This window comes from Podarcis erhardii (assembly GCF_964252035.2).
Source record: "Podarcis erhardii genome assembly, chromosome: 8".
Lineage (NCBI taxonomy): Eukaryota > Metazoa > Chordata > Lepidosauria > Squamata > Lacertidae > Podarcis > Podarcis erhardii.
In genome coordinates this window covers 27,879,117-27,904,237 of record NC_138499.1, presented here as the reverse complement: position 1 = coordinate 27,904,237, position 25,121 = coordinate 27,879,117, and the positions used below count along the sequence as shown (strand labels likewise).

Sequence of the window (25,121 nt, the reverse complement as noted above, 5' to 3'; positions counted from 1 at the left end):
TTTTTAAAATAATATTTATTCAAATTTTAAAGGTTACAAAAAGAATCAAAAAAGAAAACAAAACAGTACATAAAAGCAAATCACATCCAGAAAAAGGTACAAGAGCGAAAACAGAAAAAAAAGTTTTAAATACATACAATCAAAAAGTCAAAAAGAAAAAAGAACAAATCAAACCTTAACATATTTTCCTTTCTTTAACTTATTTCCTTGACTTCCTCACACCTCCCCTCTTTATATTCTAGTTCAGATAGGTATTTCAGCAAATCCTTCATCTTATTTTTATCCTAATAATTTATCTTGATATCCTGTAATTTTTCATTCTCTCTTTCACCAATTATCCATCCATTTTTACTTTATTTAACCTTATTTCTCATTAAAGCTGATATATTTGAACTTATTCTCTTAAGATGTTTCCCCTAGGGTTATAAAAATTTCATTCCACGATTATTCCATTTTTCCTTAAAAAAATTTTATTTTTTTTTAATCTCAATATATACATTTTAAATTCCCAATTTTCTTCCACCGTCTCCCCTCCCCGGTCTCGGCCCCTACCAACAGTTCCATAAACCTCCAACAGTCCATCAACCTGGAGATCTTAAATCCGAGGCTCTTAACTCTTCTTCATGTCCCGTCTGCCGATCTTCTTGATAATCTTTGGTATTAAAAAACAGTTCTCGGAGGGGCTCCAACCCAACGATGATCATATTCCTTCTTAGCAAGTCTGCCAGATTTCCATAATTAAGGGTAGGGCCCATAAAGTATTCCAAGCCTTGCTTCACACTTCTTCCAAGTCCAAAGGCCCCAAATACTCCAATCTCCTCCTGGCTCAATTTTATATCCCAAAAGTCATTTGATCCCAACATAAGGTGATCTCTCGACCTTTCATTTTCCAAATCAAGCCAGGCTCCCATTTCCAAACCCTGGCTTCTCTTAATTACCGTCATATAAGGCCTCAACTTATAATCCTCCATTTGCCTCTGTAGGGTTAAGGCTCCCCCTTGCTTCACTTTCACAACAACTCTCTCCTTCTCTGGTTCTTCAATGTGTTCCATTGAAAAGGATTCCTGTGCCGGATTCTTGTCAAGGACTATTGTATTTTAATATTTTGTTGGAACCCGCACAGAGTGGCTGGGGAAACCCAGCTAGATGGGTGGGGTATAAATGATAAATTATTATTATTATTATTATTATTATTATTATTATTATTATTATTATTATTACAGGAAAACAAGCAACATTAGAGCTCACACTGTGGCCCTCAAGAACTAAGTGGATGACTCTTGCAATTAGCTCACATTCTTCATCCAAGGAGCAGTAATGTCAGCATCACAGATAAGAGCTTAGCAGGAAAAAGGAAACATCCTAAAAAGCAAGATCTAATACTTGCATTAGAAATAGTCTTTTGTGAAATTACGAAATCCAATTTGGCAATGGTTCTGCTTGTCACGTTTATGACATTTTTGCTAAGGAAGTCTAATACCATGCATTCTTCCTTTATTACCCTTGGCCTCCATCTTCCCCTTTCTCAAAGACTGTAAACTCCTGTAACCTCTGCCCTGAGGCTTCTCAGATCTCACTGGGAAGGGGATTCCATAGCTGTGGTGCCACCACAGACAAGGCCCTATCTCAGGTACCCACCAAGTGAATATCCACTAAGGGCAGGCCAGAGAACATCTAGTCACAGCTTGGGACCATTTTATTTGTGAGAGCACCTTACCCAATATATATCCACTAGATCATTTTGATCTGGAGAACTGGCACTTTAGTTAGCCTAACCTTGGGGATCCCCCAGGAATATTGATACCCTCCCTTGTGTGTGGACGGAGCAGTTTGGGCAACAAATGGACCAAACTTGGAGAATCACACAGAGAATCAACTTGCTATTGGCATATACCAACTGGGGCAGTGGTTCCCAATTAGCTAAGAATGGGGAACTCCTGTTTTTCAGCAGCCAAGCCATGGGCCCCCAATTTTGAAAATGTTGATATCTCTATGGTATATTTTGTTATGTGAATGGTGCCATGGACCCCCTGGGTAGGGGGTCTGCAGACTACCAATTGGGAACCACTGGTCTAGGGTATATGTCTTCACTGGAGGGCAAACAAGGCGCAGCATTGCAGAGTGTAAATCACTTCTGCTTACACAGTGTATAACTGAAACTTGGGATGCGGGTGGTGCTGTGGTCTAAACCACCGAGCCTCTTGGACTTGCTGATCAGAAGGTTAGCTGTGTGAATCCATGTAACGGGATGAGTTCCCGTTGCTCTGTCCCAGCTCCTGCCAACCTAGCAGTTCAAAAGCACGCCAGTGCAAATAGATAAATAGGTACTGCTGTGGTGCGAAGGTAAACGGCATTTCCGTGCACTCTGGCTTCTGTCCCAGTGTCCTGTTACACCAGAAGCGGTTTAGGCCACATGACCCGGAAAGCTGTCTGTGGACTAACGCCGGCTCCCTCGGCTTGAAAGTGAGATGAGCACCGCAACCCCATGGTCGCTTTTGGACTGTAAGTGGCTCCATCGTGCAAGGGGTGCTTCTCCCCCCCCCCCATTCCAAAGCTGTTAAGTTTGTAGAATCTCAGATTATTCGTGCAGTGTTTCCTTAAAAGTTCCAATGGTTACAGAACTGTTTCCTCCTTCCCGTTGAAAACCTGCTCTGCTGGAGGGCAAGGGGAGCGAGGGGATTTCCCAAGACTTCTGCCCGGTTTGAAATATGTGCATGGTCACAGAATCCTCTAACAATGGAAACTTCATTCAGCTTATAGGCCTCAAACAGCAACACGTTAAGGAGGACCCATTGCTCCTCTTCCTATACATGGTATTCTTTGTTCCTCTCACTCAGGGCTTTTCCAGACAATCTGTGGAACACACATTCCGCTTTGTTTGCAGGAAAGTGTTGGATGACACTGTTTCAAAGCAAGTGTTTTGTCTCCTACACTTTCCAGTACATTTCCCCCTTTGTTCTCCTTATTGCAAAAACACCAATCTTTTGGGGAAGTGGGTTTGTTGCACATGACCTCCTACTCAACTGTAACTGGGTAACCTGAATTTGCCAGTATGTGGTGTGGAATCTCACCCCCCAGCAGCAAAAGTCTGGAAGCCCCCTTCAGTTGCTGCTTGCTGCTGATATGCTGCTCTGCACCAGAACCTAAGACAAGCCTGCTGGAGTGTGAGGTGAAGCTGAGAAACAGTGGCTGGTCAAAGGTCACCCAGTGAGCTTCATCAGTGCATGGGGATTTGAACCCTGGTCTCTCAGATTCTAATCTGACTCTATTCTGCTTTGGTCAGACCACACCTGGAATATTGTAAAAATAAAAAAAGGTAAAGGTAAAGGACCCCTGGATGGTTAAGGCGACTATGGGGTGCAGCGCTCATCTCGTTTTCAGGCCGAGGGAGCCGGTGTTTGTCCACAGACAGTTTTCTGGGTCATGTGGCCAGCATAACTAAATCGCTTCTGGCACAATGGAACACCATGACAGAAGCCAAAGCACACAGAAACACCTTTTACATTCCCACCACAGCGGTACCTATTTATCTACTTGCACTGGCATGCTTTTGAACTGCTAGGTTGGCAGGAGCTGGGACAGAGCAACGGGAGCTCACCCCATAGCAGGGATTTGAACCACCAACCTTATGATCGGCAAGCCCAAGAGGCTCAGTGGTTTAGACTACAGCACCACCCGTGTCCCAGTTACTGTGCCCAGTATTGTGCCCAGTTCTGGGCACCACACGATATTGACAAGCTGGAATGTGTGCAGAGGAGAGTGACCAAGATGATCAAGGCTCTGGAAACCAAGCCTTATGAGGAATGGTTGAAGGAGCTGGGTACGTTTACCCTGGAAAAGAGGAGTTTGAGAGAAGTGATAGACTATATGGAATTGGCAGAAATGACTGGCAGAATCTGAGACCTGGGAGAAGAGTCGGTGGAAGAGGACTGGAAGAAGTTCAAAGAATACCTACAAAAACATTGTAAAATGTTTGAATGTTAAAATGATGTTGGATATAAAGATAATATGGCATTAGTGACATGGTAAAAAGAAAAATGCAAAAATGTTTTAAAAGAAAAGGGTGTAAAGGCCAGAGTAATATTATGTCGAAATTAAACAAAATGATATAAGGGATTAAGTTATAAAGAACATGTAAAAATGGATTTAAAAAGAAAGGGAAAATTGAAGACATAATAGGTTGAAATGTATAATATTGATTAAGATTTGAAAGAGGGTAAGGATCTGCTGAATCTGATTGTGTAAAGGGGAACACAGGAAAGGCAGACGTGAGGAAGTCAAGAAAGAGGGTTATAAAGATAAGAATCAAAAAACAAATTTATTTTATTTTCTGTACTTTCTTATTACTTTGTCATATGTTCTTTACTGTGTTTTTTAGTTCTGCTGGATTATGTTGTTTCTTATTGTATTTCTTTTTTGTTTGTTTTGTTTGATTGTGATACTTGTTTTATCATATAAAATCAAAATAAATATCTTTTTTAAAAAAAGAGAGAGAAGATATGATAGCTATCTTCAAATATCTTAAGGGTGAAGATGAAGCAAGCTTGTTTTCTCCTGCTCTGGAGGGTAGGACTTGAACCAATGGCTTCAAGTTGCAAGAAAGAAGAAGAGGAGGAGGAGGAGGAGGAGGAGGAGGAGGAGGAGGAGGAGGAGTTGTTGTTTGGATTTGATATCCCACTTTATCACTACCCAAAGGAGTCTCAAAGCGGTTAACATTCTCCTTTCCCTCCCCCCCCCCCGACAACAAACACTCTGTGAGGTGAGTGGGGCTGAGAGACTTCAAAGAAGTGTGACTGGCCCAAGGTCACCCAGCAGCTGCACGTGGAGGAGCGGAGACGCAAACCCGGTTCCCCAGATTATGAGACTACCGCTCTTAACCACTACACCACACTGGCTCTCAAAGAAGATTCTGACTAAACATCAGGAAACACCTTCTGGCTGTAAGAGCTGTTTGACTGTGGAACGGACTCCCTCAGGAGGTTGGTGACGCTCCTTCCTTGTAAGTTTTTAAGCAGAGGTCGGATGGTCATCTGTCCTGGATGCTTTAGCTGAGATTCCTACATTGCAGGGGATGGAACCGGATGACCCTCGGAGTTCCTTCCAGGTCTACGATTCTATGACTCCAACTACTACACCACACTGGTGCCATAACTAACAGTAGCACCATGAACTTGGCCTGGTAGCAGATCAGCAATCAGCGCAAGTCTCTGAGCAGATGTGTTAAATGCTGACCAGGTTACCACTTCTGTCAGCAACCATGCTGCAGCACTCCGTGCTAACTAAAGTTCTGGATCAAGTGCAAGACAAGCCTTGCAGAGAGTGCATTGTAGTAACTCAATCTTGAAAATAGCCAATTTGTGGCCAAGCTCACCTGGTCCAGGATTAGCCATAGCTGCTGTAGCAGTCAAAGATGGTAGAAGGTGCTTCTGACTGTTGAGGCCACCTGGGCTTCCAAGGACAAGGCTGTATCCAGCAGCAACCCCAGACGCTGAAGCTGGTCCTTTATGGGGAATGCAACCCCATCCAGGGTAAGCAATTGACCAGTTTCTCAGACATGGGAACTCCTCACCCAGAGTGTCTTTGTCTTGCCAGGGCTCAAGCTCAGCTGGTTTTTCTTCATCCACCACACTGCTGCGTTCAAGCACCAGTCCACGGCACCAGTCCAAGGGATGTGGGTGGCGTTGTGGACTAAACCACTGAGCCTCTTGGGCTTGCCAATCAGAAGATCAATGGTTCAAATCCCCGCAACACAGTGAGCTCCCATTGCTCTGTCCCAGCTCCTGCCAACCTAGCAGTTTGAAAGCATGCCAGTGCAAGTAGATAAATAGGTATCACTCTGGTGGGAAGGTAAACTGTGTTACCATGCATTCTGATTTCCATCACAGTGTTCCGTTGCACCAGAAGCTGTTTAGTCATGCTGGCCACATGACCCGGAAAGCTGTCTGTGGACAAATGCTGGCTCCCTTGGCCTGAAGGTGAGATGAGTGCTGCAGGTCGGGTGGCGGGATTTAAACTAAATAAACAAAAAACTAAGGTACTGGAAAAAAATTTGACAACTTCAGAGTCAGAAAGGTTTCAGAAAGAGACAGAGTTAAATGTGGTTTAAAAAGTAAAATATCTAGGGGTGAACATAACAGCAAAGAATCTGAGTTTATTTAAGGACAATTATGAAAAGTGCTGGTCAGAAATCAAGAGGGACTTAGAAAGTTGGTCAAGATTGAAACTTTCCTTGTTGGGCCGTATTGCTGCTATAAAAATGAATGTATTGCCAAGGATGCTGTTTCTTTTCCAGACTCTACAGATTGTGGACAAAATGGAGTGTTTCCGGAGGTGGCAAAGAGATATTTCTAAATTTGTTTGGCAGGGCAAAAAGCCCAGAATTAAGTTTAAAATACTAACTGATGCTAAAGAAAGAGGGGGGTTTGCCCTGCCAGACTTAAGGTTGTACTATGAATCAGCAGCTTTTTGCTGGCTGAAAGATTGGCTGCTTCTTGAAAACACTGATGTTTTAGATTTGGAAGGATTTAACAATGCTTTTGGATGGCATGCATATCTGTGGTATGACAAGGTTAAGATTCACAAGAATTTCAAGAACCATATTGTAAGGAAAGCAGTGTTTAATGTCTGGACAAAATATAAAGACTTATTAGAAAATAAGACCCCGAGGTGGTTATCACCTATGGAAGCTAAAGCAGTGAAAAGACCCAATATGGAGGTCAAATGGCCAAAGTATTGGGAAATATTAGAAAGAGATGGAGACAATTGGAGATTGCAGAGTTTGGAGAAACTAAAAGATAAAGTGCGAGATTGGCTACATTATGCTCAGATTAAAGAGGCTTTTAAATTGGATAAAAAGTTAGGATTCCAGGTGGAAAAATTGAAATTGGAAACAGAACTGCTAGAACGTAAGACTAAATTACTTTCAAGAATGTATAACTTGCTGCTGAGGTGGAATACACAGGATGAAACGGTTAAATCAGCTATGATAAAGTGGGCACAGGACATTGGGTATAATATCATGTTTGCTGACTGGGAAAAGTTATGGACCACCGGTATGAAGTTTACGGCATGTAATGCCTTGAAAGAAAATATTATGAAAATGATATATAGGTGGTACATGACCCCAGTCAAGCTAGCAAAAATATATCACCTGTCAGATAATAAGTGTTGGAAATGTAAGGAAACTGAAGGAACGTTCTTTCACCTCTGGTGGACTTGCCCTAAGGTTAAGGCCTTCTGGGAAATGATATATAATGAGCTGAAAAAGGTATTTAAGTATACCTTTCCCAAGAAACCAGAGGCCTTCCTTTTGGGCATTGTTGGCCAGAGGGTGTTAAAGAATGATCGAACATTATTTATGTATGCAACAACAGCAGCAAGGATACTCGTCGCTAAGTATTGGAAAACTCAAGATTTGCCCACGCTGGAAGAGTGGCAGATGCAACTGATAGACTATATGGAGCTTGCAGAAATGACCGGCAGAATCCGAGACCTGGGAGAGGAAGCCGTGGAAGAGGACTGGAAGAAATTCAAGGACTATCTACAAAAACATTGTAAACTATATGAGTGCTAAGAAGGATGAGAGATTTGAAAATAACAGGGCCCATAAAGTTAGTTGATAAGATTATGAGAATGAGTGAATTTTACGAGAAAAATAAATTTTGAATAAACATTGTGTTAAAATTAGGTGTTTAAGACCTAGATAAAAATATTCAAAGTTAGGGACAAAACATTGGAAATGTGTATAATAAGAATTGAAACAAGGTGACAAGTTGCTGGCTAAAGTTTTATAAATTTGGAATGCAAGAGCGGGAGATGTGAGGAAGTCCAAAAGATGAAGAAAAGATGGGTATTACAAGATGTTAAATTTTATGTTTGTTCTTTTTTCTGTCTATTATCTGTTTATTCTGTCTTTTCTCTACTGTATCAACAAAATTCTTAATAAAAAATTAAAAAAAAGAGAGATGAGTGCTGCAGCCCCATTGTCACCTTTGACTGGACTTAACCGTCCAGGGCTCCTTTACCTTACCTACACAGTCCCTCCTGAGTCCAGTGTTATGGATAAATGGAGCTTTGGGGCATCAGCATATCCAAGCAGTAAGCTACCTTCTAGAGGAGTGAGACAGCTGAAGCAAAGAACAGACACCAAACATCTAGGCCTCCACCCAAGATAGTGGTCTGCCACTCCATTCCAACTGTACCTTCCCCTGCCCAATACCACTGGAGCATCATCATTGTGGAACTGGAGCATCATCATTGTGAACTCCTGCTTCCTACCCACCAGACACATTTTAGCTCCCCATCACCATATACGGCTGGGAGATGAGGGTCACAGATGAGAAACTAAGGTCCAACCCCACACTGTCAGGAGGAAGATGGTAAGTCCCATTCGACAAATCAATGGAACATTTCATAAGAATGAAATGAGAAGTGGGTGGCAGAGGACTTTGCTTTCACTTTCCAGTTCCTTTCAATGTGTGGACATACCGACAAAAATTGCATATTTTTTTTTTAGACAGCTGTTTATGCCAACAGCTCATAACCAAGGTCAGCAGTATCCAGGCTGCCTTCCAAATTACCGGTACTTAAGATTCCAAGCCACAAAGTAACCACAGTGGGGACTTTCCCAAGTTATCTTTGGGAATTACTCAAAGGTTACCCTGTGCAAATTATACTAGTTTGCTGGGAATTTCCACTTTTTTTCTACCCCCCCCCCCCAATTTTCAGCAGTGTGTTTGTCTGTTACATCAAAGTACCCAGAGATATAAATGACAGAAATTAGGTAAGCTTGCAGTCCTAACCCCCTTATCTGGGAGAAAAACCCCTGAATAGGATATACATATCAGTAGACACTGGACCATACTGTAAAACTGCATTTTTTAAAAGTATCTATACTAATATCTAAGTATCTATACTACTGTACTGAAAAGTACAGTATACTAATAGCAAAAATACAGTATTCTAGTGTGGATCCAAGCTTTGCAGAAGTATAGAACTGTTTTAGAAAGGAGGGGAAACCCTACTGATGGTAGGGAAACCCCGAACAGCTAAATGAAGACCATGTGTACTCTGTTGTCATAAATCACTTTTTGAATGGGGGTGGGGTGGGCAGTGGAAACAGAAAACCAGGGGAGAAGCAAAATGAAACGGACCATTCGGGAAGAAGGCATTGATGGCTGGCTGACACCCTGAACAGGATCACTCCACACACTTTAGCACTTTGTTGCAGGTCCCACTTGTTTTAGCTAAATGGAAAAGTTACCATGTTTTTGATTGCCATTCTGCATCAAACATAGAAATTTCTGGGTTCAGCCTATGCAAACTAGCCTGGCAGGGCTAGTTGAACGCAAGGCATTATGAAACAATGGCCAGACACATAAAAAAAGGAACCTTGGGTCTGTGCAAAACAGGGGTTGCCAAGGATAGGAGAGGGGAAGGTGTGATGTCACACAGAAAAAATGTGCCGGTATAAAACTAGGCTTGGAATAGGAGACAGAAGGGGAGGAGCTGCTTGGGCTGCTTCTGCGAACAGGAAAGGAAGCTGGCAAAACTCCCTGCGAGGGCTGAAGGGCAGAACCATCTTAGTGAGCTGGCTGAAGGCAGTCTGAGACAACGGCATATAGATGGCTTGGAATTTGATGCTGCACTGCTGTGGCGAACAAGCCCCTCTTGAGATGTGAACCCTGCACTCCCTCCATCTACACCCAGGTGTAAAATAAACCCTGTTTCTTAAAGACATGCTCCCCCAACCCTTTCAAGTATAGTTCTCTCCCAACCCTACCTGGCGTTGCCAGGAATTGAATCTGGGGCCTTCTGCATGCAAGAGCAGAAGCTCTGCAATGGAGCAAAGGCCCTATATCTGCTTGTTTCACTATAAAGCAGGGAGTGAACATTTCTTATGAAAATGATCACGCGGGAAAAGAGGAAGTAAAACCTCCGATGCCCCTCACCTTGTCACATGTAGTTGCATCAAGCCGTTCCCCTCCAGCCTGGCTCACCTCCAGTCTTGGTGCTGAGCTGGGGGAAATGGCTTAGAGCAGTGGTCTTCAGCTGGTGGGTTGGGACCCACAAGTGGGGAGCATGGCCTGATCCAAGGGGGACAACCACCATGCAAATAGATGGTAAAAGGTTAAGAAATGTAGAAAGAGGGCCCTGGGTCTGAAAAGGTTGACAATACAAATTTAATAAATAAGTAAGTAAGATACCAGGCTTAAAAGCATCTGTCCATAGCAAGGCGATGCTGAAGCTTATAGAAAAGTCAATCTCTGCCCCATTTTATAGCTGAACATAGAAATGCATAGTGTTCTCTCTCTCTCTCTCTCTCTCTCTCTCTCTCTCTCTCTTACACACACACACACGTTTATGGGATGCTTCACACAAAGCATAACCACTTGTTTTTTTATTGTGACAGCTTTATTGTTTTTATAATTGTGTGCATTGCATTGCATTGCATTGCTCACAGGCAGCACTGATTACAATCAGCATGGTTCCAGGCTTGCGTGCTGAGCATGCTGCTTTAAGGAAGTGAGTCGTGGGCAACTTACAAAAGTCAGAGAAACACCTTAATGCTTTCCACATGTGCTGCAATCAGGCAGGTTTTGGGCCTACATGGCAGGGCAGAGTCTCAAACAAAGATGTGCTCTCCCAAGCCAGCACCTCTCAGGTGGGCTCCATCACCATTATAAGAGAACCAGGTGAGTTTCAGCATCTTTTTCTAGAAAATTAGCACTTATAGCATTATAGCATTTTACTCAGAAATAAGTTTCACTGTGATCAATATGCAGTTACATCAAAAGTCATAAAGAGAGAGGATTAAGACTGGTGAATAGATTAGCACTCACAGAGATATTAAAAAATTAAAAGCAGGTTAACTGTGGTGAAGCAGGAAGTCAACCTAACAGAGGATGTTTGCCCAGATAAACATCGCTATTGCAAAAAGCCAGATGGGTGCCAATTTTTCCCCATTACAATTTCGGAATGTGGCTTCAGATATGACAGGACATAATTAAGTCTTGCCAACAAAGGTCTGTATAGTTAAAGCTATGGTTTTCCCAGTAGTGATGTATGGAAGTGAGAGCTGGACCATAAAGAAGGCTGCTGCCGAAGAATTGATGCTTTTGAATTATGGTGCTGGAGGAGACTCTTGAGAGTCCCATGGACTGCAAGAAGATCAAACCTATCCATTCTTAAGGAAATCAGCCCTGAGTGCTCACTGGAAGGACAGATCCTGAAGCTGAGACTCCATTACTTTGGCCACCTCATGAGAAGAGAAGACTCCCTGAAAAAGACCCTAATGTTGGGAAAGATTGAGGGCACAAGGAGAAGGGGATGACAGAGGACGAGATGGTTGGACAGTGTTCTTGAAGCTACCAGCATCTGTTTGACCAAACCGAGGGAGGTAGTGGAAGACAAGAGTGCCTGGCATGCTCTGGTCCATGGGGTCAAGAAGAGTCGGACACGACTAAACAACAACAAGTATTACTTATTGGAAACTTTAAAAAATACTTGCTTATTGGCTAGAGGCAGGTTAATTTGATTTTTATTTTAAAGTCTACTTAGGATTGTTCCATGGGGCTTACTGCCCAGTAAGCATGGAATACACTTGACTGCCGCAGTCCTAAAACATAAGTACCTGGTTGGGGACACGCCCCATCGGCCTCAAACGTGACTCTTACTTCCGAGTAAACACGCGTAGGATTGCCCTGTGGAAACTCTTACCATCCTCAGGGAACTAACTTGCAGGTGGAGCGACTCGGATGAATAATAGAACTCTGGAGCTGGAAAATATACTCGAGAGTCGTCTAGCCCAACCCCGAAATGAAAGTTATTGTTGCCGAAACCCGGGATGGAACCAGGGACCTTTGAATCTTCCAGTTGAACGATCTCCCAACTAAACTACTTCAGCCACACCAACTGTGTTACGCTTACTCTTTGAAAGCGCGCGTGGGATGGGATCGCAGCCTGCAAGGTTTGGCCAAAAAGTGAGTGGATTCCCTTTGGAAGCGCGCTCGTGAGTTCTCCCCAGAATCGGTGCTCGACAACAGAGAAAAATAGGAGTTATTTTGAACGAGGTAAGGCGGAGCAGCAGTGCGTCCTGGCGCTGCGGCGTGGAGGCGCCCGGCTCTCGGTTTCAAACAGCGCCAAGGGAGGCAAGGCGAGTGGGATGCTCACCTTCTCCCCGCGTGGCCGCACGCAACGTTGAACTCACATCACAGGACGAGCCAGACTTTCCGGATGGCGAGGCTGTTGTTTTCCCAGTTTGGGTGGGCGGAGTCTTCTGGCCCGGAGCCTTCGCCTCCTCCCTTGCTCTCTTCTGGAAAGGCTGGGCGAGGAGGTTGTTGTTGCGCGCGTCGAGGCGGGGCTCTCCAGTCGCCATTGACGTGTGGTTGGTGCAGCCGGAGAACGGACAGAGGTCCCACTCGTGTTTTATTTTTGCCCCGCTCATCGTCTTGAATTCCTCCGCCCTCATAGGCAGATTGGAGGATTCCCAAGATGGGAGAAGCAGCAACGCAGCTGATATGGCTTCCTTGTGCCAGGGGATTATCGTCAGTTCATCTGGAGATCTGAAAAAAAGGTTTATACACACACACAACACCCCACAAAGTTGCAACGTTGCTTTGGATCTTAAGCCCTTTGAGACGAAAGATCGGGAAAGGAAGGGATCTGGAACTTTTTACGACTGTCTAAACTTTTGTTCGAGGGGAAGGGAAGCGCAGGAAAGACGCGTCCAGCGGAAACTTTGTTTGCATCGGGAGGTGGGGTTTGAAGAGGCCAGGCTGATGGTTGTGAATGTGGGCAAAGAGCAAAGGTGAGCGGAGTTTGGGTGCGATGGCGAGAGAATTTGGCAAGGGTGACAATTGGGCGTTAAAGCGCAGGGACGGGTGCGAGCTGTAGAATTTGGCAGGCTCGCCGCGGGTACGTGGAGAGACCGGTGCTCTCTCTAGAGAGAAACGGGTGAGTCAGGGCCGCTTGGACAGCAGAATGTGATGCGGAGAAATTGTGCAGCCCGGCGCAGAAGAACTTGTGGAAATCTCGGTGGATATTAGAGGCTCTGGGTTCCAGAGAGGACCTTCTGCTCTCTTGGAGACGCGGCGCGCGTTTGACCCACTTTGGCTACTGTTGTTGAAGAGGCTCCGCGGCTCCTGGGTGGCCCCGGGGATTGGCGAGCGCGCACTTGGCACAGGCCAGAGCCGGCCTGACTTGATGGCTGCTGACGCCGGCATGAGGACGAACGGCGGCGGCGGGAGCAACGGCAGCTGCGCGTCCTGCGACATCAGCTACACGCTCCCCACTATCTCCTCCAACAAGCTCCCGGACTTGCGCTTCATCAGCCGCGGCGCGTATGGCACGGTGTCCTCTGCGCGCCACGCAGACTGGCGGATCCCAGTGGCTGTCAAGTGCCTGCAGGGACCCCTGCTAGAGAGGTAACGGTTGCGGGTGGGTGGGGTGGTTTGGTTGCCTCAACCCCATTTGCAGCTGTGAAATCGAGAAATTTTAATATTTTTTTTATCCGATGTAAAAGGTCCCTGATTCAAACCCTGGCATTTCCTGCAAGAGAGCCACTGCCTGTCAGTGTGGGCTATACTGACCTAGATGGGATTTTGGTCAGCCTTTGGATAAGGCAGGTTCATATGTTCCTAGCATCTCCTCCTTTCTTCAAAGGGTGGAAAACATGGTCCTCCCCTCTCCCTTTTATTCTCAGGACAATGGTTTGAAATAATGGCTACACTGGGATTTGGCCCCAAGATTCTCCAGTCCAAGTCAATACTGAGTGTAAGCCATTACTCAGAATTGGCATTCTCTGCTGGGACCAGGGTATTGTCAACTATTTTGCCCTTAGCCCTTGCCTCACTCCTTTGATTTAAAGAACCACACCCCCTCTTCCTGCTGCAAGCCTTGTCAATACAGTATCTATTGTTTCTGGCCAGGATGAAAAGATCTGCAGGGTTTCCTCTGTTTGGAAGAGCCATAGCATGCAGAAGGTCCCAGTTTTAATTACTAGGCAGGGCTGGGAAAGACCCTTGGCTGAAACACTGAGGGGGGGAACCTGCCAGTCAATCTGGACAATATTGAGCTGAATGGACCTATGTGCCTGACAGTATAAAGGCAGCTTCTTGTGGTTAGTCTTCTTGTTTTTATTTTAGATTTGACTGGATTTTAAACGCTGTGTTCAGAGATTGTAGTGGTTCCTCTCTGCCCCTTCTCCCAAAAGCTCTTTATTTAGAAGAGATTAGAAGTCTACATTGTGCAACACCCAAAGCAGTTCTCTCTCTGTTTACTCAGACATCCTTGTTCTTCACCCAAGTCTACACCTATATGTTTGCAACTTGAACGGGTGTCCTATTGAAGCCAGTAAAACTTCATTCTGGGAATACATAGAGGATTGGACTCTAACCCTAAACACACTTACCTGAAAATCAGTGTTAGAAATTGAGATATGAAAGCTAGGAGCTAAATGGCACCTTAAACCTAAGTTATGGGAGCAACAACGGAATGTCTAGGCACACTTTTTTTATAACAAGAATACAAAGCTGAAAATGAATGAACTGAAGCTAAAATGTCATGTTCATTTTTCACATGGTCTAGTCCAGGCATGTCCAACTTCCAAGAGACAGAGATCTACTCCCACTGTAAAAAAGCTGGCAGTAATCTACCTAAATTGTTGAGCTTTGTTAAGGGAGCCAAAGTTGTTAAGTTGTTGAGCTTTTTTGGGGGGGGAGGATCCAGCGATCCCACGGACACCCTGCAATCTACTAGTAGATCACAATCTACCTGTTGGACATCCCTGGTCTAGTCTTTTACCTGCCCATCCCCCCACCCCCTGATATTCTTAAAAGGGTCTCTTCTCCAGTCTTCAGAGAGTGGGGAGGCAGAAAAAGGTCCTCCTTTCCTTCCACTCTGCAGTTTTAATCTGAAATCTTAGGCGCAATTCTGTGCCCAGAACTCAGTTACTGCTTGCGCTAATGAAATCCCCTGTCGCAAAATGCGCCTAGAACAATGGGAGTTTCAAACACTTCTGAAGATGGATCCCACTGAACTCAATGGGCCTATTTCTGAGCAAACCTACTTAAGGCAGGCCTACAATGCATACTTAAGTAGGCACTCTATTCTGAGTACTCAACCTTCTTATCCATGTTTGCTTAGAAGTAAGTCCCACTGAGTCCACTGGTGCCTACTCACAGGTAAGCAGGTTTGAATTTAAGCTGTATTAGCGTTGCTTTGGGCATTTTGGAACTTCTAAGCTTTATCTTCTTAATTTGACCGGGGAGTTGTCTTGCTTCCTCAGTTCAGAACACAAATCTTGCATTTAGCACTCTAGAACTCATGCATTTAGAACTCTTTACCTTTGAATCTGTTCTGATGATAGCTGCTTTTACAGCTTGGTAGCTTGGTAGCTTTTACAGCTTGGTACAAAATCTTCCCTCAAGGGACTGATTAGTCTAGGCCAGGGGTGGTAAACATTTTTGAGACTAAAGGTCATATTCCCTTTTGGGCCACCCTCAAAGGTAAAGGTAAAGGGACCCCTGACCATTAGGTCCAGTCGTGACCGACTCTGGGGTTGCGGTGCTCATCTCGCTTTATTGGCTGAGGGAGCTGGCGTACAGCTTCCAGGTCATGTGGCCAGCATGACTAAGCCGCTTCTGGCGAACCAGAGCAGTGCACGGAAATGCCGTTTACCTTCCCGCCGGAGCAGTACGTATTTATCTACTTGCACTTTGATGTGCTTTCAAACTTCTAGGTTGGCAGGAGCAGGGACCGAGCAACGGGAGCTCACCCCGTCACGGGGATTCGAACCTCCGACCTTCTGATCGGCAATTCCTAGGTTCTGTGGTTTAACCCACAGTGCCATCCTCCAGTGGCGTAGCGTGGGGGGTGCAGGGGGGGCCGGCCGCACCGGGCGCAACATCTGGGGGTTAGGGTTAGGGTTAGGGGGCGCAAATCCACGGGTTAGGGGCGCAAATTACTTGCCTTGCCCCAGGTGCTGACAACCCACGCTACGCCACTGCCATCCTCGAAGGGCCACATGCAAATGGTGGGAGGGACCAGCAGCAAAGTGTGGGCAGGGTAATATGTGAATTTTACCTTTATACAGTAGGCGGCTTCCTACATCTCATGCCCCTTTCCGCCCCCCATTTCACCAGATAAGAGAGGCATGGTTCTGGAGGAATGTTCCCTGCTTCACCTTGCATATGAATCTCAGAGAAAATGTCCTAGGCGATTCCAGCTAGATGTTGTTTAACTGCAGTCAGATTGAGCAAAATTCATCCAAGGCTTTATGACTAGCACTGCCATTGCTAAGGCGCTCAAAACCAGCTTATTCCCTATTGTGTGGAACTGGGTGGTTAAGCAACTCTGGGATTCCTTTGCTGACCCACGTGACAGCAACAGCACTGACCTGATCCTCTCTGATATGCCAGCCTGCTGGTTCCTCAAAGACTCGATTCCCCACCCTCGGCTTCTCCATATGCACACCACCAGCAGCCCTGGCCAATACAAGCGCAAGGGTTGTGGACATGATTCCTGACTGCATGGCCACTGCCAGGAGCTTGAAGCACTAGCCTAGGATCCACAGGTGGCAGAGAATTGCATGCCCTCAAGTGAGTGGGCTAGCAAAGAAGAGATGGGGTTTTCCCCATCCCTTCTGAATACCCAGCATAGAAATGCAGCAATTGCAATTCCTCCTCTGCCAGCCCCCAGCAATCTAGTAATTCTTTATTTTTTGTAGACTATTAACATTGTTTGGATTACCTATAAGGCGTTTTTGAAAAAAACCTGAAGCAAGTACAGTGGTATCTCAGTTTACGAAAGTCCTGTTTACAAATGATTCGGTTTATGAACTCCACAAAACTGGAAGTAGTGTCCCGGTTTGCGAACTTTACCGCAGTCTAGGAATAGAATCTGAATGGTAGAAGGGCACCAGAAGTGGGAGGCCTCATTAGGGAAAGCGTGCCTTGGTTTAAGAATGGTTTCGGTTTAAGAGCGGATTTCCGGAATGGATTAAGTTCGTAAACCGAGGTACCGCTGTAGTTGTTAAGTCTGTTTGGGCTTGAGGTGGGAATATTATTGTTTACCTGGTTCTTTTGCTATGGTTGCTTTGCTAAAGTTATTGCATTCTCTGCACTGCTTATATTGGACGTTTTAAATAAATTTTATTGTAAGTCACCTGGAGACTTTGGCATGGGGCAACTCATACATTTAATGACTACTAATAAACTAGGGGGAATCTAAATAGCTGATCCTGGATGGGATGGTAATTTAATAGAAGCTATCTTGTAGCTTTTTGTGGAGAAGGTATGTACAAAAGTACGCTGTATATTAATTGACCCTCCTTGATGAGTGTGAGAAACCGCAGAACAACACTCATCTAATTAAATGGTTCCTACCTGACTCACCTCTGATGAGTCAGTTCAGCTTAATGTGCCTAGTCAGTCACACACATTTCACTGTGATGTAGTGATTAGAGTGTTTGATCATATCTCCACCATACATTTAAGCCACATGGCTTCCCCATAGAATTCTGAGAACTGTAGTTTAAGGATGCAGATAATGGTAGCTGTTTGAGAGGTAAATGAAACTACCCAGGATTCTATGGGGGAAGCCATGTGTGTTGAATGCATCATGCAAATGTGACCTTAGCCTAGATCTTTGGAGACCAGGGTTCAGATCCCCACTGAGCCATAAATCTAGCTGTGGTGACCTTTGGTCATTCACTGTCTCTTGACCTAACCTACTTTATAGGGTTGTAGTGAAGATAAAATGGGGGTGGGGAAAAACAACATATGCCACGTTGAGCTCCTTGTAGGAAAGATGGGATATCAATGTAATAAAAAATAAATACAGTATGTGATAATAAATCAAATATGTACCTACTGTATTTATGCTTTTGAGGTGCAGAGTATTTAATATTCTTTTTAAATTAATCTAGATTATGGGTAGCTGGAGTCATATGAGGATGAAATGAATACTCTGAATTATCAGGCGCTTGCCTTTTTAGATCTAAGCAAACTACAGTCTGATTAAAGACATTTTGATTGAGCTATGATATGATAAACATAGTTTGTGAATTTGCGTGTAGGATTAATATTTCTGGAGAGGTATATACTGAATAATCCTGGGCATATTTTTAGTACATTTTCTTTGGTAATCAGTTCAGTGTTGTAGCTCTATTAATATCCGGGTGCAAAAAATTGTACCCTCCCTATTGCAAGACATCCGTTCCCCATCTAGATGGAGTATTTCTTAAATTGTTATCATATACTGTGTTGTGCATACTCCTTAGAAACCGCAGACCAGGGCCTTTAGGACTTCTGCAAAACACATGGTGAAATGAAAACCCTACTTTGGGGAAGTGTCTAATTTGACTGCATTTGTAAATTCACTTCTGGCTCGTATGACCAGATGCTGAGGAAGGCGGAACTCCTGCACCTTCCTTAACTGCAAGGAGGAAGGAATTCTTCTTATGCAATAATGAGAATAGGTTGCCCTGTCCTTCTCTCGGACACCATAGTTATGGCCCAGATTTCTGTATCACTGTCAGAATACGCCATCCAAATCTCTCCTCCTCCATTAAAGGCATCACCTTTTCTCCTGATGTCCAGAACTGCCTCTCAAATGACCTCCACGCAGGGGGCTGAAGGTTTTATTTTATTTGTTCATTACATTTATCTCCCACCCTTTCCCCCTAGGAGCTCGTAGTGGAATGCAGTGGTTCTGCTCCTCCCCATTTTATCCTCACAGCTGAGTACAGATTTGAACCCCAGTGTACATAGGTGGCCCGATATAAAGAACACAAATTATGTTGGGCAATATGGTTCCAGCACTAGCAATTCACAAATGCCGGTTGTGGGGCCTGGTCTCCTCTAACCACTGGCAAAGAACAGCATTTGGTAACGCTTTCTGGTCAGTTGGCTGCCACTCCTTGCTATGATACAACTTGGTATTCGCTTGAGAGTTGGTATTAAGCTCTTGAGGAGATACCAAATGTTGTAACCCACCTTGTGATCTTTGGATGAAGGGCGGTATATAGATTTAACAAATGTATAGATCCCTTGTACCATCCCAGGGGCCTAGTTAGGTCCTATGAGTGACAGGGGACTGTCCTGAAGTGTGAACTGGCAACATAACTTATAGCACAACTGGGTGTGGCAAATGTGCGCATGCCTTTCAAGACTGCGCTTTCGCTGAGGTGGCAGCATGGATAATGGGGAATGACTGAGATTAGGCACTGTTTACCTCAACACTGAAACTGATGCAAAAGGTTGCATCCAAAGTGACTTCTACACAGAGTAGGTCCATTGAAATTAAGGGGCATGACTAACTAAGGACCACTCATTTCACTGGGTCTAAAAAAAGGGAAAGGGAAAGGATCCCTGGATGGTTAAGTCCAGTCAAAGGCGCCTATGGTGTTGCGGCACTCATCTTGCTTTCAGGCTGAGGGAGCTGGCGTTTATCCACAGACAGTTTTCCAGGTCATGTGGCCAGCATGACTAAATCACTTCTGGCACATCAGAACACCATGACGAGTGCCAGAGCACAGGGAAATGCCATTTACCTTCCCACTGCAGTGGTACCTATTTATCTACTTACACTGGCGTGCTTTCAAACTGCTAGGTTGGCAGAAGCTGGGACAGAGCAACGGGAGTTCAGCCCGTTGTGTGGATGGGTTTATATTGTGTATAACCAAGGACACACTCACACTGCAGATTTAAACTGGTTCAAAAATCAATCCCTCTTCCCAAGAAACTCTGGGAATTGTATTTCTACAAGGGGGATAAAAGTCTCCCAAGAATTCGCAGAACTCTTAGCAAGCTGTAGTTCCCAGGATCCTTGGTTTGAAACCATTGTTCTGTTGAAGTGATATAAAATTTATCTTAAAGTATAGTGTGACTGAGCACCATTCAAAATTTACTGGGCTCCAGGTGTATATTGGCCACTTGTGACCAAGTGAAGATGCCTGGGCACCAAGATGTCTCCTGACAACTCCACCATCTAGAGGTGCATGCCTGGGGATCCTTGGTTCTTGCCTGTCTTCACACACTAACAACACATCCTGTAGAATTCTATCTGTTGTATTTTATCTGCACAATGTGTTTTATTGTTCTTGTTACAGTCTTGAGAAGATGGCCACAGTCTGGCAATCCAGCAGGTAAAGACATCTGTCTCTAGGCCAGCCAAGAGAGTGAGCTAAGATTTTGGATTGCTAGTGAGCCTGTGGTTCTGGGTTGCAGCATACAAAACTGGAGAAGTTGGGACAGTAGGGATGAGGAAACTATGGTCCTTCAGATTAGCCATAGTGGCTGGGAATGGTGGGCACTGAAGCCCAGCATCTCCAGCCCTTACATAAAGGAAGAGGAGCAGAAATTTACCAGGCAGGAACTTTAGAAAGAATTATCCACTCCCGTACAGCATGAATGTTCTGTGTAGTTAGACAAACTAGGTAGAACTCATTGATCTTAATGGAATATATGAGATACCCCTATTGATAGTATGAGTGTCTTGTACTGTTAGTTATGCCCCTTAGTATGCATCGTTCTTTAGGAAATATATGAGATAACACCACAGGCCAAATTCTCCCTCCTGACCTGTCCTTAGCACAATTGACAGGGCGAAATTCTGCTGGATCTCAGTTAGAATGGGTAGCTCTCTTATTAGCAGCCATGCGTCTTGGATTAGCAGGTCATTGGGAAACCACAGGATTCTCTATGAAAGGTTGGTTGGCCAAAATTTGGGCTGTGGGTCTTTGGAACATTTAGCTTATCAAAACTGGAGGATTGGAAGAATTTCTAACAAGGAAAAAATTGACATATTTGGACTCCTTTTTTAATCTATGTGAATAAAGATGGAAATGCACAACCTCCTCTACCCAATCAGATAATTCTACAGAGGGGATTTGTTTGCCAAAAGGTGCTTCAGGTATTTAGAAGGGGCAAGACTCAGCCTGTATAGATTTTGGATATTGTATGCCCATGTTTGGGTTTTTTTGTACCTATTGCATTTAAACATCTGCGTATATTGTTTTCTTTCAGGTCAATTTTTTAAAATCTCAGTAAGCAAATATATTTATCCAAGAAATGTTTGCAGAGGTTGTCTTGAGTTCAGATAAAAGTATAAAATGTATGTGGGACAGGAAAGAGTGTGTGGCTTTGAGATTTTGGTGGGAATTATTATTTTTTTAATTGCCCCAGTAGACCAGCCTCTGCTGACCAGGGAGAAACTTGATCTAAATCAAATCTTTTCCATCTAAATTCACTCTGAGTAAATAATTCACCCAGAGGATGATAGGCTGATTGTTTATCCTGACAACTCTATTGTGGCCTTTTGCCATAAAGCATGTTATATTCTTTTTCTTTGAATGGGAATGGAGCCAAATGCTACAAAGATGTACTTGCTAGTGGTTGCCAAGCAGTGGAAGGAAAGCAGGGAAGATTTGCAGGTGTGTGTGATGGAGAAGGAGTGGCTGTTTGTGCTTTAAGGTAGCTCAATGAAGGAAGAATGGTATAGCACGATTCCGAATATTAGGTTCATCTGGTTTCTGAATTTTCAGCATTTATTGATCACTGTTACCATAGCTGCAGGGGAGGGTGCTCTGGCAGTGTAAGTTGAGCTTCTCAAGTAATGAATGCTTTGAAAAACAATATAAAAACTAACAACACAGTGAAAGTGGCAACTGTGAAAGTTAGGTCAAGTCTGAAGAAATTCCTGAAAAACTAAGGGCAGTATCCAGCACTGGATTTAGGGCAGTGCATAGGGCACTGAACCAAGGGGGGCACAAAATTGAGAAGGTTAACAACTGAGAAGATCCATTTGGGGGTGCCAAATTTTGGGCTTGCTCATAGTACCGAAGTCCACCCCTGGCAGTATCCCACTGAACAAGTCTGCAAGTGCAAGGGGTTTTAGCTGCACAGTGGCGCTTTTGTGTCCTCTCTTTTTCCTACACATCCCATAAATTTGCTCTATAAGGTATGGGGAACTTCTGTAACGTGTTGGAGGGGACCTTGGGACATTTCCCTTTCAGTGAGTGAGAGAGAGAGTTTGGATTTGATATCCCACTTTATCACTACCCTAAGGAGTCTCAAAGCGGCTCACAATCTCCTTTCCCTTCCTCCCCCACAACAAACACTCTGTGAGGTGAGTGAAGCTGAGAGACCTCAGAGAAGTGTGACTAGCCCAAAGTCACCCAGCAGCTGCATGTGGAGGAGCGGGGAAGTGAACCCAGTTCACCAGATTACAAGTCTACCGCTCTTAACCACTACACCACACTGGCTCTTTTGCCATAAAGGCACACTGCCATTTCAGTGTGATGTGTGAGTAGTCTTTCAGTTCCACTTGATATGGGTGCAGCTAATTGACTGTCCTTCAAGGGAGAAGCACCAATCCTTTTTCAGACATGGTGTTGAAATGTGAACAGTGGATGTGCAAGTCAATTACACGTCTCCCTGCAGCATCCTAGTAAGCAGAAAGTACATTGTAATTACTAATGGGTCTAATTACATATCATAGTAATTGTGTGCCTTGCAACCACATCAGAAGTTTTATTTTTATTTTTTTTTCATCTTAGGAGCAGGACAGTTTCTATCAAGAGCACAATGTGTAAAGTTTAACCCTTTCCCCTCCAGGAATTAATGCAATAGAAATTGCCTCCTCCTCCCATCACCCCACACAGTTAGCAATTATAGAGGAATTATAAATGGTGAGGAAATGGTTAAACTACCCCCCACACACACACACACACTGCAGTCCTGCTGGAAATTTTTTAAAAAACTATTAATTGCAAACAATGCAATTAATGCAGCACGTAGAGAAGCCATTCCAACATGGGTGATGTTGCTAAGGGCTCACTTGAAAGCTAAGCTTGCCCACAAACACAATGGGCAGCTTTGAATAAGTCATTTATTTCTACTGAATATGCTATGTGTGGTATGATGACAATCATAGCCTGCATTGCAGCATTGTGGTAAGAATTAGGTAATTCCTAGAAATAATTTCATGCACTTAATGACACTGTTTCTCAAAAATGAGTCCAACGACAGCTGGGGACCCAAGCTCGAGAAACACTGACTTATGAGAAGCACTGAGCATAATTATTATTTTTTTAGACCAACCTAAATCAGAAGAGGAAGTGATTATTTCTCTCTAATAATAGCCAGTTCAGTACCCCTGTGGCAATAGGATTGGAGCCCAAGGGGGCAACTGATAAATAAGAGGGAAGCATCTGAATGCCCAGGTGCATCCTCAGGTGTGGAAAAGTTTTTTTAAAAAACAACAACCCACTATTTAAATCAAAAGAGAACAACGTCCCACCCCAAAAAACATGTTTAGTGGGCTCCAGAAGCTGTGAAATAATGAGTGTTGAATTGGAAAGTAAAACAGAAATTGGGGAGTGGGGAGTGGAAGAGAGGAATTTCCTGCTTGAGGCCCTTATAGTATTCTGAAGGGGAGCTTGGCTGACTGGCTGGAACTCGAACAGCAAATATTCACTAGTGGTGGGGAATGTACCACAACTTGTTCATGAACATGTTCTGCCTGGCTTTTCTTTAAAATAGTGCTTCTTGAAGGCACATGAGGTCGAGGTCTGGGGCTGGTCAGTGGCTGGATAGGAGACTGCCCTCCTGAGGGTCACCACACTTACTCTGCCTTAAATTCTGTGAAGGAAGGAAGGTGCATGGAAATCTGAAATTTAGCTAGCTTTGTTAATTTAGCTAAATATAAATTTGTAGGTTTAGCCGGGGAGGTGCAATTGAAAAGTGTGCTTTTAGTCAAGTGAATCTGCAGTGTGGCTTTTGGTTAATGGGTAGCTTAGGGAATTTTCACTACCTCATTATTGCAGGACTGGGCAGTGCTGGAAAGAATTACTCAGTGCTGTGTTTTCTGTTTTCTTTTCCCTTTTCCCTTTAACCCTTAACTCTGCTCAATGCAAACCTCTCAAGGATGCCAAAAGGTGAAGAAGAAGACTAGATCTCGCTGTATTTGTGGGCGATCCTTTCCCTCTTCTTCTTCTTCTGTTTGTCAGACACTTTATACAAAAGAAAAAGTCTCAAAAGTGATTTAACAAGATAAATTGCTTTCATTTGCTGTATTTCAAATCCCTAAAATGCCAGTCCAGTAGCAAGACAAGTCCTACCCACTTCTGTGCAACCCACTTCTAGTCTCTGCAACTAGAGAGGTGGTTTGGATGTAGCACTAAGCCAAACATCTGCCAGAATGCTTGAGCATTTTGTCAGAGGCCTAGTTCCTCCTTTTCAAAGCCCTATGAAAAATTTCACCACACGCCACTGGTGCACGATTAAGTCTGTATATAATCTAACCCGTGTGAGTTTTGTGCAAGCAGATTAGGACACATACTCAATAACTGGGTTGCTGGAGGCGCCCTTGATATTTGTTCAACTTCATTGATTGCAGACCACCTTGAATGTGATTTCGTAGAGAAAGGCCGTCAATGCATTTTTATTAGTATTAATTTACTGTTTTCCCCCAGCCGTTACTTCCCTCTCACAGTGTGTGGTTTTCAGCACACTGCTTGAATGAACTCCTTCTGGAGCTTTAACCTACAGCTGCATATTTCAAGCTTCAAATGCGGTAAAACTGGTTTGTCCTTCTCTTCCTGTCCCTGCAGCGAGAGAGACAATCTCCTGAAAGAAGCTGAAATTTTACACCAGGCGAGGTTCAGTTACATTCTGCCAATTCTGGGGATTTGCAACGAACCGGAATTTCTGGGCATTGTGACGGAATATATGCCAAGTGGGTCACTGAACCAACTTTTACACAGTGTAAGTATACTGAGCCCACGGCCTGCTTTTTTTTTTTTTTTCCCCTAAGGGAGTGGGGGAAATAAAGAGACGATGCTCTTCAGTTGAACCCAACTCTCTGAACACCTGAGTAGGGCGTAAGACCCTTTCTGTTGGTCAAACACATATAGCGTTAGTCTGAAAGGAGGGCCTGCTCTCAGATGAAACTTGTTGTGGGCAGGAGGTCCCACTCCCCCCTTGAAAATGTGGGCTAACCTATCACCCTCCAGGTGTTGCAGGAAACCAACTCTTATCAGTCCCAGTCAGCCTGGCCACTGGTCAGGGGTGAGCTGGAGCCAAGCTAAATGTGAAGGGTAACAGGTTCCCCAGCCCTGC

General features: G+C 44.2%; 1 protein-coding gene and 2 long non-coding RNA genes across 3 annotated transcripts in view; 2 read left to right on the top strand and 1 right to left on the bottom strand.

Annotated features, from left to right (window-relative positions):
- LOC309349112 overlaps positions 1-12,071 on the bottom strand; it is a 40,602-nt gene extending 28,531 nt beyond the window's left edge. Inside the window, exon 1 of the long non-coding RNA XR_014159723.1 lies at positions 11,633-12,071. This is a non-coding gene — a long non-coding RNA (uncharacterized lncRNA). The remainder of the gene's footprint in view (positions 1-11,632) is intronic.
- A 40-nt stretch (positions 12,072-12,111) lies between these two features.
- RIPK2 (receptor interacting serine/threonine kinase 2) overlaps positions 12,112-25,121 on the top strand; it is a 30,313-nt gene continuing 17,303 nt past the window's right edge. The window contains exons 1-2 of the mRNA XM_081874350.1: positions 12,112-13,424; positions 24,614-24,767. Of these exons, the coding sequence (XP_081730476.1) occupies positions 13,204-13,424; positions 24,614-24,767 (375 nt within the window). The 5' untranslated portion in view covers positions 12,112-13,203. The remainder of the gene's footprint in view (positions 13,425-24,613; positions 24,768-25,121) is intronic.
- Positions 15,373-23,248, top strand: LOC309349177. The gene is made up of 2 exons (XR_014159799.1): positions 15,373-15,506; positions 16,019-23,248. It is a non-coding gene; the product is annotated as an uncharacterized lncRNA (long non-coding RNA).